This window comes from Lepisosteus oculatus, chromosome 8 (assembly GCF_040954835.1).
Source record: "Lepisosteus oculatus isolate fLepOcu1 chromosome 8, fLepOcu1.hap2, whole genome shotgun sequence".
Lineage (NCBI taxonomy): Eukaryota > Metazoa > Chordata > Actinopteri > Semionotiformes > Lepisosteidae > Lepisosteus > Lepisosteus oculatus.
Window position 1 is genome coordinate 13,743,490 of NC_090703.1, and position 14,353 is coordinate 13,757,842.

Here is a 14,353-nt window from a genome sequence, read left to right on the forward strand (position 1 = left end):
ATGTGAAAATTTAAAAATCCCGTAACATCGCTAAGTAACTTTAGTTGTTAAGTGTTTCTTTGTACTCTTCCCAACCGGCAGGAAAAAGCACAAGATAAAAAGGGATTCTGAAGACGCCGTAAAACAGGCTTTCTTGAACGTCCTTAAAGATATATTAAACACTACAGTTTTTGGGGGGGTTTAATCTTCAATTGTAAATTGTGATCCTTATTGCCCGCTGTCAGGAACTGCGGGGAGAGCTATCTTAGGTGTTTTAAGTAGAGAAGTGCGATGGAGGAGGAGGCTGGGAAGCTAAACTGGGCGGACACATAAAAACTGCGAGCAGCATGCGATGCGAGAGCAGTTCTCAAGTTGCCTGCGCGCGGTGCTCTGGTTTAAAGCTGCTCGGCAGAAGAGATCTTCATCTCCGTAGAGGCTTCGCCTGACTGGCCTCCAGGACGAGCCTCTCAGTGTGCTTTTGGGAGATTTAACGGAATTAACGTGTGTCATTTGATGGTATCGTCGTACTTTCCAATAGGTTTCGTCCTTGGTGCTTGATTTTTTTTTCTTTTCTGGACTTTCGTTATTTTTTCCTGGAACTTTTTCCCAGTCCATTCTTTAGTCATCTTTACTTTAAATCTGCGAGTAACACCTGGACCTGTACTGATGGTAAGAGCGAGTTTCCCAAGTTTTGTGATAAGGCTGGCTTGCGAGAAATCATTTTAAAGAATTATGGCTTTGCCAAAACCAGTGGATACGGATGATCCGCTATTAAAACCTTGAAGAAGTACTGTGACGGGCAGGCATTTTCTTAAATATGAAATGTTTCTAGAAAACTTTTAGTCAGATCATTTTTGTTCTCTGACGTTTAAGTTAAATTTAAAGCAATGTAGTATGTGTTCATTTATCTAAAATATTTTAGTTTTGTGTCTTACATGATATGTTTTAATAGCTTTATTGTTAACGAAATTAACGATGCTGGTTAATGAACATGTCATTACGTTTTGTTTCATGTGTAAAAAGAATTGGTTTGCATGAAATAAAGCTTTTATTGTCTGCATTAGAAAGTCAAACTATAGAGAAATATGCTCGTTAACATAGAACAAGGTCCAGAAAACGGAACAAAAACTGACGACATTTCAAAGCTGTACCCAGATGGAGTTTGAGTTTATATCGTTTTCCTCCTTTTTTTCTGTTCCGAAAAAGATTAACACTCACACGATTCTTGAACTGCTACACTATAGCCTGTTCAAAACTGACACGGTTTCCGTTAAGGTGATCATCATTGTTGATAGCGGTGAAGAGGGGTTTGAAGAAGCTGGCCCGGGTTACAATGCGGAGCGTCGGGGACCGATAATGAACACCTGCCTAGTACAGTTATTGATTTAGCTACGTGTAATCACTTAATTGTTCTGTCCCAAAAGACACGCAGCGCGTTGCAGGTCTTAAGCGCGGCTCAGAATGGTTTAATCTATTTTACACGGGTCTCAGACAAATTAAAGCTCCCGTGTGGTCTGTATGTTGTTTTAAACCTGTCTAGTCTAACGCAGTGCCAATCAAAATGTCAAGGCTGCGTTTAATATGCTGTCCAAGTGTGCACCCATATCTTTTTTTTCTTTACTTTTGCTCACACCAGCCTTTGGGCTCGATGATGCAGAACGTTTAAATCCGAGAATTTTGCCTCACTTTTATTTCCTACTTGTTTTCAAAAACTAATCAGAAATACAAGCGTGTTGGGGGGGGGGGGGCTCATATTTATCTTTTCCCGCAGGAAACATAATCTAAAATATATATATATATGTGCTAACGTAGTCTGAACATGAGCTACAGGAATATTATTGTAATCTGAAAATCAAAGAAATGTACCGTAGCTAAAGGAGGGTTGTACAAACAATTGTTTTGACCTTAAATTAAAACAATCATACCTCTTTAAGCCCGTGTGTAAGAGTGTGCGCCGCTCAGCTGCCGGGGTTGCGCTCTGTGCAAATTGATGTTATATAATGAGGTATGAAATAGGCCCATTTTACATTATTTTACACATACATTCTCTCCATTTTCTCCCAATTATTTAACAGTAAAACAGAAACCAGCGGGTAGTTTATTGATTTCAAGTATATTCGGGGAGGGTCATTCTGGCATTCAGATGGTTGTGCAAAGGAAAGGTTTCTGTTCTTAATTTACGAAGTTGGCCTCCCTGTTAAGTATAAACAGACTGTTGTGCTCTGTTTTAAATGTCAGTGCTCGGATGTTAAAAACAAAAAAAAGAAGAAATGAGTGACTAGCAGATTTTAAAATTGGAGCTTAAGCGGTTACACATATCAGAAGAAAGTGCCGGGAGCGGAGAAACAATATAAATATAATCAATATAAATCAACTGCAGTGTTTGACATTGCCAAACCAAAATGTTTTGTTCGGTCTATTATTATTCGCCACACATGTGAAATGCGTAGGAAATGGCATACATCTATCACAGGAAATTAAAAAACAGTGTCATATTGTTAAATCCGCAAAACCGTTGTTTAGTTTGTTGATCGATTTAAGTTATTTATACTTGACAACGAATTAATGCTGGCTTTGTTTTAGAAATTTGGAAAGGAAAACGCGCTGAAAGGTCAATATAACGCTTTTGTGATCAAATAAATAGCAATCTATCTATATCTACAATACACCATGAAGCGAAGATAACTGCGTTTAAGGCAGACCCGGCAGTGAGAGGTTTGATATTCTGATACTTGCGTGTTATAAAACCTTTCGTTTCCTGAGGAATAGTGAAACTACGTGGCTCGCTGCAGTTCAGATATTTGTTGTGATTGCCCAGTTAACCTGCGTTCGTTTGTGCTGTGTTAATCAATACCTCCGTTGGTTAACTATAAAATAACCACAACGCATTGGCTGTTTCAGACTGTAAAAAAAGCTAAATATAATTAAGAAAATGGTTAGGTTGGGGGTTGGGGAGATGGGGGTGGAGTTCTGACACCTCACTTGCTTTTCTTTTAAATTGACAAATATTACCTAAGTGAAGTGTATGCATGATTGTATATATCATAATGTAGCTTCATGGTTATAGGGAGGTTTATATTAGAAGAATTAACATTTTACCGCACTCATATCTTAGATTTAAGAAACGATTAGCTGAATTGGAATGCAAAGAAACAGTCCCACAGTTTGCTATTTAACACTAAAAAGTGTGAATGATACTCTCAGTAGGAATCGGCAATTGAGGGAAGAGCTGGTACCTCATACATGTTCGTATTATTAGTGTTTTGAATGGCTTTTGCTTAATAAATCATTTGTTCCCGTTTCTATTAATGGGTCAGTCCCATACGGTAATTAAAACAAAATGTACATCTAAAGGATGTTTTTTGTTCAGTTTCTTCACTTTTTATCACACCCTCCTCTGTGCTTTTGAGATATTGAAATATAAAGCCTTGCACTTGTTAACCGAGCCTTTGTATGTAAAAGATTTTCTTTGATCTAATCCTATTTTAAACAATAGGATTTTTTTTTTGCTTTGAAAAAGTTCTGAACTTTTCATGCTTGAATATTTCCACTGTACTAACAGAAACTAAGTATACTAGTTACCAGTTTTGGTATGCAAAATCAGATTTAAACTAGACTGAAAATACAAAATGTACCAATTGAAATTATTTAGTTTTATGTATCTTTTTAGGAGGTTTGCCCTCGTAAACCATAAATTCTGTCATTGTAATTATTCAGATTCTGTCATTTGGAATTATGGAACAATCTAACCATGCATGTTGCTGAAGCTTCGTTCAAGAAATAGCTGGCTGGCCAGATCAATTAGATACTAAGTACTTAATGGGATAGATAGACCACATATTACCAAAATCCTTTTTCTAGGACATCTAACAATGCACAAGTAATGGGAACATCAGATGCACCAGTGATGTCCCATTTGTATGTAAAGGAAGCAATTCTCTTAGGAAGTCACCATGAAGCCTATCTAATGCAATGCGTGCACATTGACATTTCATATCTTTGTTTTACAGGGAGTCTTTTCATCTTAATTCATTATAATACACAGGGCTCACACTATAAGGAGACAGTTTTAGTCAGTCCTGTTACCATGCAGGAAAAATCTGATGTCATGGTCATGAGTTGTTGTTTTATCCCATTAAAAATCCTTAGTGAAACTGTGGGGGGAAGACTATCCTTTTGGTCTATACAAATTTGCGCCATCCAGCTCTACATATGTCCGAGATATAAAGCAGTTTGAATTGCATTCTGTAAGGTTTACATAAGGTTCAGTGGATGTGGGGAATTTGTGAGAGGACAGTAAAAAAACTGCACCACCCAGTACACAAATCCATAGAGTACAAAAGGAGGCAATACATTTAATAAAGGAGGATCATAGCAGGATACACAAACTGTAACAATGTTATCCTAGGTTAAATGGTAAACAACTACAGTCATGCGTGGTGTGGAGAATAGGAGAAGGCCAAAGAAATTGTGCCAAACCAAAGGCAGCAAGCTGTTGTGTTTTAATAGCATCCAAGGCTACATGGATTTGAACCTCAATTTTAAAGAAAACAGTTTGGTCATGAATCCTTCTCATCTTGAGTAGTATATTGCGATAAAACAGAACCTGTTTTCAGTTCATCATTCATACTTGTTGTTATACCACCCACCAGATAAGGTTTTGCTGGAGGTAAATGCATGATTGCTGGGACCAGAAAAGCTGGCAGTTTTGTTTCTGATGTTGCCATTGCCCCACCTGTACAAATCAGCTAATTCCTATGGAACTAGAGTTTTGTGTGGAGACTAAAGTAGAAGAAATGTGATTTGACATACTTTAGAGGATTGGCATGTGCTTTAAATAAAGCTTTTTGGCCTAATCAGGTTTCTGCCTGGTATTCCCCAGAAGAAGTATTGATATTGGCATTGACAGCTTGTAAGACTGATATGCTTTTAAGTGCCCATTTTGTACCATTAGGATACAAAATATTACAAGAAAAAGACTGACTTCTGAAACTGTGGTTGCAAAATAAGTAGATTTATGACATAATAATGATCGGAAGCAAGAGGCCTGAGTTTGTCTGCTAATGCTTAAGGTATTGTTTGCTGCATTTTTTGTAATTGTTTTTGCATGGTTGTGTAAAAATCCACACATGAAGAACATCCAATTTCTTTCCTGTAAATATGTGTGCTGTGTTTGTGTTGTAAGTCTTGGTCCAGATCCAAGAGGAGAGGCCCAGATAATGACTGAACCAACCTGTAGTTTTGAGCACTTATATCCACTCAAAACAGCTGTTGGCTCTTTACAGTTCCTAAGCCTGAATTAAACAAATGCTTTTGGTTTTAATAGTGTGATTCATAAGTCCAATTAAAATAGTTAATTAGTCTAAACACCAACTAGTGGGGATATTTAAACCAGAATTTACTCATTAGTCATTCCTTATGAAGTTCGTTTTTGTGTGACTGGATGATAATTTTATACTTGGGCTACATATGGTTTTCAGAAATGTCAGGTCTTCCAGATGATAAAAATAATTTTCATTGCTTTTGGCACCCTAGAACCTTTCCACATTGTGAATATGTTTCTGCTAAACGACACAAAACTACCCTAAAGGGACACTCACAGTCCCATTGATTTACATACTATCTGGAACATGCTACTTGTCTTATCTTGGATCCTGATCTTTGACCAGCCTGTTTGTGTTTAGATGAGTAAAGCTGTAATTACTCTCTTGAAATGTCTGGGTGAAGGAATCTTAATCAGTCGATGGCATAGTGGCAGTGGGCAATGTGCTCCACAAATTTAAATGCATTCCTGTCTAATGCGATGCAAACATTAGAAGTTCCCCAGCAGCTTTTCAGATGGGTATGTTTGCTGTATATTTACATTCAACAGATTTGATCTGCATATGTCCAAGCCTTTCCCTGGGTAAAGTCATTGTGTTTCTTGCTGGGAGTGTGCACCCTTTAGGTGAGTATATTTTAATGGGCGATCAATGGTTTGATTTGGCTTTCTAATGAAGCCTTTGGGAAGCTTGCCAAAAGCTCTTCATTGAATTGCAGATTCCTTCATTAACTCATAGTGTGCCATGACAAACCATTGACTGTCTTTAACTGTTGGGAGAAGCATTTGAATTTGGAAGCACAATGTAATGTTCAATGACTTTTTTAGTAGTAATTGCTCTGATTTTCAGCTGAAAAGCTGTAACTATATTCATGCCTTGCAGTGAATTAGATATGTGTTTCAGGCATTGTTTCCTTTGCACCAAGACATTTACCTATGAATGTTATGTGAGACATTCCACATTTTCTGTATAATTATTGGACATCAATATCATAATGTAGATATAAAAGAAATGGCTTTTATTGCTCAATAATTAGAATATCAATTCAATAATTAGAATATCAAGGCCAATAATGGTATTTGCACACATACATACATACAAAATACATGCAGTACAAAATACATGCAGTACATACAAAATGTATACGATCACAAACCATATCTTTCTTGTAATAAAGTTTCTCTTTACCTTTTGGACTCTTTTTGTACTGATGTGGTTTACATTTATCCAGGCACCACCACAAGCTCTCTTGAAAAATGATAAACTGTGATGAACTTTGATGAAGAATGTAAAAATTGTTTTTGCACTGTGGTATTTTCCATTAACTAAAATTTACAAAAATACAGACAACACAATAAAAAAATTACATTTTTTAAAGTATCTATGGAAACAATGTCCAGCTGTGCTTTTTACTGTATGGGTATATATATTTAAGTTTCTTTTGAACCTAGTCTCATAACTACGCCTACTCACCTACTGCATGTTTTATACCAATATGTGTATGGCAAGATAGTTCAGGTGGGTAGCTGCGTCAGCATGCGTATGCTGCAAAGGAACAAGTAATAGGTTTATTCCATGCCGAAAAGAGAAGAAAGAAAACACAATGTTTCGGCCATGGAGCCTTCTTCGGGTGTGAGAACAACAGGGCAGTCTTGCTCACAATTTTGGTGTAGGTAAATCTACACATACTAGGAAAACCTTCAAGAGGGTTATTAGAGCAGTCTGGTTTACTTCTTTCCTCTGGCATACCTATTTTCTTTGCTCAGTCAACGTTCGTGTTCAGTAAGTGTGCCCCTCAGTGAATCAATGAGGTAGAGATGTAAAATATATCACAGTATGTTTTATTGTCTGCTGTACAATCACCAACCCCACCAACGCTAGTACTGACTGATCTTTCTCTGCCTTCCAAATTATTTTCATTTCGCCACCATTGAATCTCTCATTTTCCCCTTATTCATTTCAGGAACAGGTTCACAACGACGTTCTCAAGCAGCCTGCAAACACGACTTAACATTTCCTCAAGAAACGTGTCCAACATTGGCTCTCAAGAAACATGGACTGTTTTCCCATGCTCTATTTTCTGTCAGTGAGTAGACGATATAATTTCATTGTATATGATACCATCCATTATCTCTAAAAACATGGTTGTATTCGCAGATATATACAAAACCTTCACAGATATATTGAAAACAATTTCCATAAGTTGCCAGATTTCCTATTCCCCATCAGCTGCATTTTCTTACATGATTAGTTGAATTTAGTCTCCCTTAATCAGACTTTTGCACTTTCTATTCCTCACTGAGTTAAAGTTTAGTCTGACCCCATTGCCTGAGGCCATTACTCTTTTATTTTTTTCTAATCATCTAGGCGGAGGGAGGAAAAGACGTGGTTCTTCAAATTCCATTCAAACAGTTTTTTTTAGCTGTTTATTCTTTGTGAATCCAGCCTAAGATAATTACTAAGATTGCGAGCTTAGACAAAAAAGGCTAACAGGATAGGAGATATCTGATTATGGGCTATTTGACTGTAAACAAGCTAGACCAAGTAATTATTGCCAAGTAAAGATGTTTTCAGTGGGAATCAGGACTGTACTGGAACCACAAGTGTTTTTTTTGTTGTGTTCTGTTTTTTTTTTCCTCAGGGAAGATTAGAGAGTTTTAATCTGAGCACCAGTGTCTTTCTCTCCCCTCTCTCTCTTGACCTCACCCAGAGACATCATGATTCCTGGTAATCGAATGCTGATGGTCATTTTATTATGCCAAGTCGTACTAGGAGAGAGCAACCATGCTAGTCTAATACTGGAGGAAGGAAAGAAAAAAGTGTCCGAGCTGCAGGGCCGTCGCTCTGGGCAAAGCCATGAATTGTTGCGGGACTTTGAGACCACGCTGCTGCAGATGTTTGGGCTGCACCAACGTCCCAGGCCCAGCCGCTCCGCAGTGGTGCCACAGTACATGCTGGACCTCTATCGCCTGCAGTCCGGGGAGACAGAGGAGGCCGGCGCTGTTGATGCCAGCTTTGAGTACCCCGAGAGGTCAGCCAGTCGAGCCAACACAGTGAGGAGCTTCCATCACGAAGGTAACAAGGCAGCGGGTCTGTATCAAGTCGAGCTACAGGTGAAATCTGAACCAGTACGATAGGCGAGCAGCTCTGATCCACTTGGGATGCAAGCTGTGGTCTCTTTAATACATCAACACCTGAACAGTTTCAGTTGGGCCCGTTAAGAAAACAATTGTCTCAGTTAAGAACTTGTCTGGAACAAAAGGACAGGGAAACATCAGGCCTCTCTTGGACTGAAAGTAACTTCCTGACAAGTGAAAAATATGATCAGCATATCATGTAATGGAGTGAGAAGAACAAGTGCATTCTGCATTCAAATTATGAGGAATAAAATCACCCAAAGAAACAGATTTATGTTAATTAATGGGAAGTTTTGTATTAGTTCTCAAACTTTAGCACAACCATTTGATATGGGTATTCGTTTTGAACTTTTTGTTGTTAATGTTGGCTGTATTACAGAATCATTCTAGTTCTTCATGGCCTGTTGGTCAATATTAGGATGCAATAAAATAAGTACTATTGCTTAATAAGTAAGTTAAAATTGAGGAAATACAAACTCCTACCAAAAGTGCATTAAATATTTCTTGTACAAATGTATTTTGAAAATAGCAATGAAAAATAGAATATTCTTTAGCAATCTCTTTCTGTTTTTATATTTAGATTTTACATTTATATTTGCATGCAAAAAATACAATTGCTGCATTAATAAAATTTCTGGCACACTTAGGCTGTCATCTTATTTAATTAAAATGTAACATTGATATTTCCGAAGTCAATTTAATTTAAAAAGTGAAACAAAATCCCCTTATCCATTTTTCTAAACTAAGTTTTTTTTTTTAGCTCTAAAACCAACCAGTATTCACCAAGATTTTATTGTACTCCAAAGCATATTGTAATCTTACAGGCTGGTGCGTGTTTGATGTTGTGCTCAAGGAAAGCCTGCCTTCTTATGATATTATTTTAGTACCAAAGAGCTACCCCACCCCCACAGGAAAAAAAAATGGCTTCTACAAGAGGACGCCTTTATTCCCAGTGTAGGGATCTTTAGTGGGATTCAGAGTCGCATTCACTATGTAATTATTTTAATACCATACTGTAGTCTGCTAAGTACTGTTCCCTGCCAACAGTCTACAATACTGAATAGTCACTGGACACAAAAAAAATTAAAAACAAAGTAATGCTTGTAGTAAGGTGTTAGGAATCTGGAATATTTCATGTGAAAACTACAAAAAAATATGGATTTGTAAACAAAAGGCCATTCCTCTGGGATGCTGTTGTACATACAGACATAATAAAAACAGTCAAGTTGCTCTAAGTTAGTAGTGGGAAACCTCAATGCTAGCCAACATTAAAAAGTACTGTATGTCAGTTCTCTGGGAAGGACAGTGCTATGCATTACTTTAAATGGAGGATTATCGAATAGTGTAGAGTGTGTGTGGAGACGCAGGCAAGCCATTACTGCAGTTGATCACAACAAAAACTTGAGACAACCCTTGCATTCTGTTGTTTTAAAAGGAATATGGCAACATACATTTCGTATCTCCTTAACTTTGCAACAACTAAGTAAAATGCCAGAACTTTCTATGCTTTATTCTGCACTCTAGATATCTTCATGAGTTGTAGAGTGCGTGCAAGCTTATTCACATTTCCAGGCAGAAAACATGGCTCTGTTTCCAGCACTTGTAGATATCCATAGAATATAGGAAATGTATGTAATGGCCACAATAAATTAATCAAAATATAACATTTTTCACGAATCTGATATAAAGTGAGAAACTCCCATCTATTTAGCTATATGAAATTGCTTAGGCACAAGTGCATGGGAACAAAATATTGAACCTTTCCGTATAAGGAAGAGTATTTTCATAAGGAGAATTAATGAGAGTTTAACTTGTTTCCCTTTAAGAAAGGAACTTCCAAGAACGGAAGTGATTGATAAGACTTGTACTCATGGTTTCCCTGATACAGCTGATAAGAATGGAGATAGAAAGGCAGTGGAAATGCAGACCAGTCAAATGCTAGAGCTGCCCGGAAAGATTAAAAAAAGTTTTTCTTTTGTTTCATTTTTGAAACAACAGAAGATAAAGACATTCGTGAATAAAACAGAAAACAAAAGGCATTGAAAAAAACCTGAGAAGGAATAAAATCGCTGAAATTGTATTTTCACACTAAACTGTTACAATACCAGAAGTAAACATACTTCTTGGAAATAACAGAATCATTATTCTGGAAGTAAAAAGCCACTATGAATCCCAAGAGATTGAAACCATTGTGAAAACAGACTTTATCCATATAGCATGCGTATTTCTTTGCCACTGACAATCACTTAATCTAAGTCAGTAATGATTATTTGCGATGAAAATGATAAATGTTAAGAGTCAACAGACTGCTGATCCAAACCAAAAACATAAGGTTTTAATAATGAAAACCACCTGCCCGAGATTAAGTTTGGGTGTGAAATAATGAGGGTGGATTGATGAGAAAAATGGTAGACACAACATTCTTTGAACAACTACAAATGTGCCAAAAAGCCACAGAGACCCTGCACACTGACAGACCAAGAAAGGGCATGATGGATTTTGTGAAAATATACCATTGAATTTACTCATGTCTGGAGCAAGGATTAATGGAACATTTGATAATGCAACTAACTAGTTAGCTATTTTGATTTTGCCAGTAGCATTGCCAAATTAGTAAATCAAAATTATACTCCCACAAAACAATGCTGTATATGTTTCATTCCCGTTGGAAGGCTTAATAAACTTAGCTCATTTGTTTGTAGGAGACATTGCTCAGTGAAAAATAGGAAAAGCTGAACTCTTTGAACTCTTGCAATAAACTCTTCTTTGCTGGTGAAAAATGATCAGTAGAAATCTATCCAGCCATTTTCTGTACTGCTTTATCAAGTACAGAGTTGCGGAGACGCTGGAGCCTAACTATTTAACTAATGGACAGAAGGCAGAATATACTCTGGATGGGATGCCAGTTCATTGCGGGGCAAACACAGACATGCACACACTCGAACCAGGGCCATTTTTTGCCAGTAAACCCACAGGAAACCCATGCAAATATGAGGAGAACATACAAGCTCCACACAGATAGCACCCTAGGAATCAAACCCAGGGCCCCAGTGCTGTAAACTGCAAAGCTAACTGTGCCACCCACTCAATCTACTGTTCCAAAAAATAGTCACAATAGTCATTGTCATGACAGCATTTTTAAAAAGTAATCTAAAATAATTTGTATGTGTTCCCTACACAATAAATTAGAGCATTCACACTTATTCATATACATTTGGATGTCAAAATACTGTAATGGACTTAAATCACTGCAGACATGTGTGAAATAATGGCTGAGTTTTTGTAGTCAATCCTAAATGATTGTAGCATGAAATATTGGACAAGTCATAATGTTACCATTCAGTGCTGTGTTTTTAATTAAAAATGATCATGTAAATTTACAACGTTGCCAGTGCAACATCAGTATTCAAATTAAGAGGTTGCTTTCAAAAAACAAAATGTGCACTGACTTGATCAAAACCGGTGTTTGTCCATTAAACTGTACATGGCAATCAAAAGCACAGTTCCATTAGGAGATAAACTCAATGATTTAGCCTGCCCACTTGGGTTGTATTGTGGAAGATAAGCTTTAAAGGCATTGGAATTCCAATCTGCTGTGGTTTTGATTATTGAAATTGACACCAGTGTCTGTTTGATTTCCACATTAGGATTGAATTAACAATACACTCTGGTTCAAGAAACAATTATATGAAATGCAGAAACATGATGTGAACAATCTGGACTCTGGAATTCTTTCGGATCACAGCAGGTTTTTTTATTTTAAAAGCTAGACATGCAAGTCTATATTTAGTAATTCTCTGTGCTATTTGTGTAATTCAGCATCTTTTTCCATTTAAGTATCTTCAATTAATGCCTGCCTGGGACTAAGATAAACACTGTTCATATTGTGTGTACTGTCAAAGCTGGTGCCGGTCCATATGGTACGTGTTTCATTATAGTTCTCAAGACACACAGGAAGGTAATGTTTTTCGACCTTCGGTGCCTCTGAAAGAATTCTTCTGAGAAGGACTCATGTCTGGTTTGTCCCTTTCCCTCTTTCCCAGAGCACCTGGAGCGCGTGGAAGGCGAGCAGGAGAACTCGGACACTCCTCTCCGCTTCTTCTTCAACCTCAGCAACATCCCCGAGGACGAGGTGCTGTCCTCAGCGGAGCTCCGGCTGTACCGGCAGCAGGTGGAGAACGCGGACCAGCACGGGGAGGCCGAGGGGCTCCACCGGATTAACGTCTACGAGGTCCTCAAGCCCCCCCGGGCCACGCAGCTCATCACGCGGCTCCTGGACACCAGACTCGTGCGGCACAACGCCTCGCGCTGGGAGAGCTTCGACGCCAGCCCGGCCGTGCTGCGCTGGACACGGGACAAACTGCCCAACCACGGCCTGGCCGTGGAAGTCCTCCACCTCAACCACACCCCCACGCAGCAGGGCCGCCATGTGCGCGTTAGCCGCTCCCTCCACCGGGACCCCGGCGAGGACTGGGCCCAGCTGCGCCCCCTGCTGGTCACCTTCGGCCACGACGGCAAGGGCCACCCCCTGACCCGGCGGGCGAAGCGCAGCGCCAAGCCGCGTGGCCGCCGGAAGAACCGGAACTGCAGGCGGCACACGCTGTACGTGGACTTCAGCGACGTGGGCTGGAATGACTGGATAGTGGCACCGCCTGGATACCAGGCGTTTTACTGCCAGGGGGATTGCCCGTTTCCTCTGTCAGACCACCTGAACTCCACCAATCACGCCATCGTGCAGACGCTGGTGAACTCTGTCAACACCAAGATCCCCAAGGCCTGCTGCGTGCCCACAGAGCTCAGTGCCATTTCCATGCTGTACCTGGACGAACACGACAAGGTGGTCCTCAAAAACTACCAGGAGATGGTGGTAGAGGGTTGTGGCTGCCGTTAAAGGACAGCAGCGGTGAAAAAAACTCTAATTGCCCAGACTTAATGCCCCAAATCCTTCACTTGGACCCTTATTTATAACTTTTATGTCGAGGTGTATGTTTGTCTCATTTTTGCTTCTTGACAATATGATCATATATTTTGACAAATATATATATTTATAACTACATATTAAAAACAAATTAAAGTGAGTCCTTATTTTAAACGTTAATAAATAAAAAAAGAGCTGTACAACTTTTTATAATGTATATTAGATTGTATAAGGTCTTTTTAATTGAGAAAATAGTGAAAAATGCATAACAAAAAAATGTTTGCTCATAAGTTTATATACTGGTAATATTTATTGCTTTCATATTATATACACTATGGAAGAAAAATAATAAAAAGTGCCTTCCACTATTACATTTGGAACAGATCTGAGCAAACACTTCTGTTCACACATTTTCTATTGTCGTAGAAAGCAGGACAGTGTGAGATGTCCAGAAAGCAGGGAATACCAGCCGAAAACATAATACACATTTTCTAAATCCTTTTCTCTCGGAAATAACTTGTAGCACAAACCTGGTGAGGTAAATTACATTGCTGGAGACTCAAGTAATAGAAGAGTGAGATAAAAAATGAACACTTTTAGTTTGAAACAGTAATGTGTAACACTTTTCTGTAACTTAAAATCTCACCGATTTTTCACATCTGCAGTTGTTATTTGTTCTTTGTGATTGTCTTTCGTTTGTTCGCAGAGTTGTCAGACTGTTAATATTAAGCAGTGTGTGTCCTTACAGAAAGAAGAGCAGAAACAAAAATGGACAAAACAATTCTACGCGTTTGAAACGCTGGCGGTAAATGTTTCTACTGTACCTCAAAAAACATTTTCAGCGCATTTTTCTGAGCGTGGCAGTGATTTGCATCTTTTTGGCAGTGTTAAATAGCATTAAAAACGGTTTCAGACCTGTTCTGGGAAGAAACAAAATGTAAAATCACACAAAACAACATGCAAAAGGACAAACACAAGTCAGAGGTTAGATGAAAACT

General features: G+C 38.5%; 1 protein-coding gene across 2 annotated transcripts; it reads left to right on the forward strand.

The window, feature by feature from the left end:
- Positions 1–336: 336 nt before the first annotated feature.
- bmp4 (bone morphogenetic protein 4) lies at positions 337–14,013 on the forward strand. 2 transcript variants are annotated; one of them, XM_069193276.1, is made up of 4 exons: positions 337–648; positions 7,264–7,386; positions 8,011–8,390; positions 12,481–14,013. In XM_069193276.1, exons 3-4 carry the CDS (start codon positions 8,018–8,020, stop codon positions 13,326–13,328), a joined length of 1,221 nt encoding a protein of 406 aa, XP_069049377.1. In that variant the 5' UTR covers positions 337–648; positions 7,264–7,386; positions 8,011–8,017; the 3' UTR covers positions 13,329–14,013. The 2 variants fall into 2 exon arrangements, with proteins under 2 accessions (XP_069049377.1, XP_006632479.2); XM_006632416.3 differs by having other exon boundaries at positions 8,011–8,375.
- Positions 14,014–14,353: the final 340 nt, after the last annotated feature.